The sequence below is a fragment of the Olea europaea genome, chromosome 14 (assembly GCF_002742605.1).
Source record: "Olea europaea var. sylvestris chromosome 14, O_europaea_v1, whole genome shotgun sequence".
Classification (NCBI taxonomy): Eukaryota; Viridiplantae; Streptophyta; class Magnoliopsida; order Lamiales; family Oleaceae; genus Olea; species Olea europaea.
This window is the reverse complement of record NC_036250.1, coordinates 33,312-35,614: the sequence shown is the minus strand read 5'-3', so window position 1 is coordinate 35,614 and position 2,303 is coordinate 33,312. Positions and strand designations below refer to the sequence as shown.

General features: G+C 39.9%; 1 protein-coding gene across 1 annotated transcript; it reads right to left on the bottom strand.

Moving 5' to 3' along the window:
- On the bottom strand, positions 1-2,070 carry LOC111409678 (G-type lectin S-receptor-like serine/threonine-protein kinase LECRK3). Its single transcript, XM_023039694.1, has 2 exons — positions 1,867-2,070; positions 1-1,806 (listed from the first exon to the last, which is right to left on the bottom strand). The coding sequence occupies exons 1-2, from the start codon at positions 2,068-2,070 to the stop codon at positions 1-3; spliced, it is 2,010 nt and encodes a 669-aa protein (XP_022895462.1).
- Between the last annotated feature and the right edge of the window lie 233 nt (positions 2,071-2,303).

Genomic DNA, 2,303 nt, shown 5'->3' with positions numbered 1-2,303 from the left:
TTAAACCCATTCTTCAAGAATAGCTTCATCCTCGGAGAGGCTCCAATCGACACTTTTTCTACCACATATGATCTCTAGTAACACAATTCCAAAGCTGTAAACATCTGCTTTAATTGTCACAGACAATTTCCTGTTCCACTCAGGGGCCACGTCACCCAGAGTTCCTCTAATCCCTGTATAGGTATTTGTCTGATCTTTCTTTAAGAGCTTTGCCAGTCCAAAGTCAAAAAATTTTGCACACCTATGCTCATCCATGAGTATGTTTTGAGGATTTATATCACAATGAATGATCTGTGTCTTGCACTCCTCATGCAAATAGAGGATGCCTCTTGCAATTTCACGAGCAATACGAATTCTTTCTTCCCAACACAGTCGATTTTCTTGATTGAAAAGTATATCTGCAAGTGATCCATTTTTCATGTATTCATGTACTAGAAGCCAATTAGCTCCTTCACGGTAGTAACCAAGAAGTCTGACCAGATTACGATGATACGTTTTTCCAATCACCTTCATCTCAGTCTCGAATTCCTTTTCTCCCTTTTCCAATTCCTTGTCGAGCCTCTTCACGGCCACAATACTTCTGTTGTCTGATAAGATCCCTTTGTAAACTATGCCAGACGCTCCTCTACCAAGCTCTTCTTTGAACTCATTTGTTGCTTCCACAAGCCCTGGATAGGTGAATGCTCTCAAATTAACACCCTCAATCAGTTCGGCATCTGAGATCTTCTTATATCTCCCAACATGATTTCTATTGACATAAATCCCAGAAATTGCCAGGATCAAGGCCGCTAAAGCAAAAAGTGAAATGCTTATAATTATGACATCTAAACGAATCACTTTCTTGATTTCTTTGCCCAAATCACTCGAAACTCCTCGAGTCGTTTGTGCTGTTGTGTTCACCTTGATAAGAGCAACAATTGGATTACTCCGCACTATTTTTCCAAATATCAATGGAAGCCTTTGCTTTTTACAGTATCCATCTTGCAAACAAGCTACATCGCAGTTGCAGTCCTCTAAATAGGCTTTTACACAATCTTCTTTTGTCAGTCCTCCTAAAATAGCATAATTAGCATCTTCCCATACCGTGTCATCTAGTGAGCCGATTTCATAATTGACATTATGATTATTGGCTTTACAACCTTCCGTGAGAAAGTTCCTCTCGCATCTTGTGGTCCAATTGCCTGAATTAACATGATTGAATCGAGGAAGACATTCACACTCCGCAACTATATCCAAATGAATACAATAACCATTCAACCCACATAAACCCAAAGGGGCGCATTTATCTTCCGAGGATGACCATTCTTTAGTCCAGTTTCCTTGAGGATCCAACGAGCAATAATATGGTCGAAAATTACCATCAACATCAATTCTTGTGAGGTTGATAATTCTTTTTCGATGTTGTCCTCTCGTTAGATTGCTTATAATGGCACTTCCGTTGAACAAGTAAAGATGGCCATTATTATCACGATTCAGTGATACATTATTACCTGTTCCCCGTGTGCCTGATGCATAGTAAGCATAATTGGGTCCGAAAATTTCCATAGGGTATTGCACCAGGTTCCCATCAGCTTGCATCACGAGATGGAAAATCCCTCTCGCAGGATTCGTTTCCGAAGCACTGGAGACGATCTCTTCTCCAGCCAGGAGACGTTGACCGGGCAAAAGAGTGTTTGTTGGGTGATCAAAACTCTGCCACATGATACTCTGAGACGAATTGTACAACACGAAATTACCACTGCCAAGCATTGAAGCTGAAGCAATAGACTGGTCTGGATTTACAATGTTTACGTCATCTCTATCTTCCTGCTACAAAATGAGCCTTTCATCGTCGGTTAATAACAAAATGGCGTTGCTGGGAAAAACTGGATAATCCTTGTTGGCCGTCCACACTAGAGTCTTTTCTGGAATCCCAGCAATAAAAATTCCAACAACATAGCCATTGGTTATCTTGTAAAATCCATAAGCATAAAGTCTAGAAGGCGACAACCATGATGAATTTGTACCGATATTTAAAGAAGAACCAAGGGAAATATTAGCATATCTTTGTTTCTGGGCTGATGCTGCCATTAATGTAGAAAGAATGAGAAAATAGGGAAAAACAGAAATGGAAAATAGGTTTTCCATTTTCTTGGGGTTTGGCTTCTTTGTTTCACTGAGGAAGGAAATTGGTGTTATTTCAAGAACTCAGTATCGTCTCTCTATTGACTCATTGCAGTCAATACTTAGAGTCTGTTTGTTTGAACAAAATGTACAATGTACTTATGGAAAGACCCGTTACTTTCAGTTTCACACTCCAGATG

Coding starts and splice junctions, on each gene's coding strand:
- LOC111409678 (XM_023039694.1), bottom strand. CDS start 2,070: ATGGCAGCATCAGCCCAGAAACAAAGATATGCTAATATTTCCCTTGGT. Junction 1,807..1,866: donor CGGCCAACAAGGATTATCCA/GTTTTTCCCAGC, acceptor ATTTTGTAGCAG/GAAGATAGAGATGACGTAAA.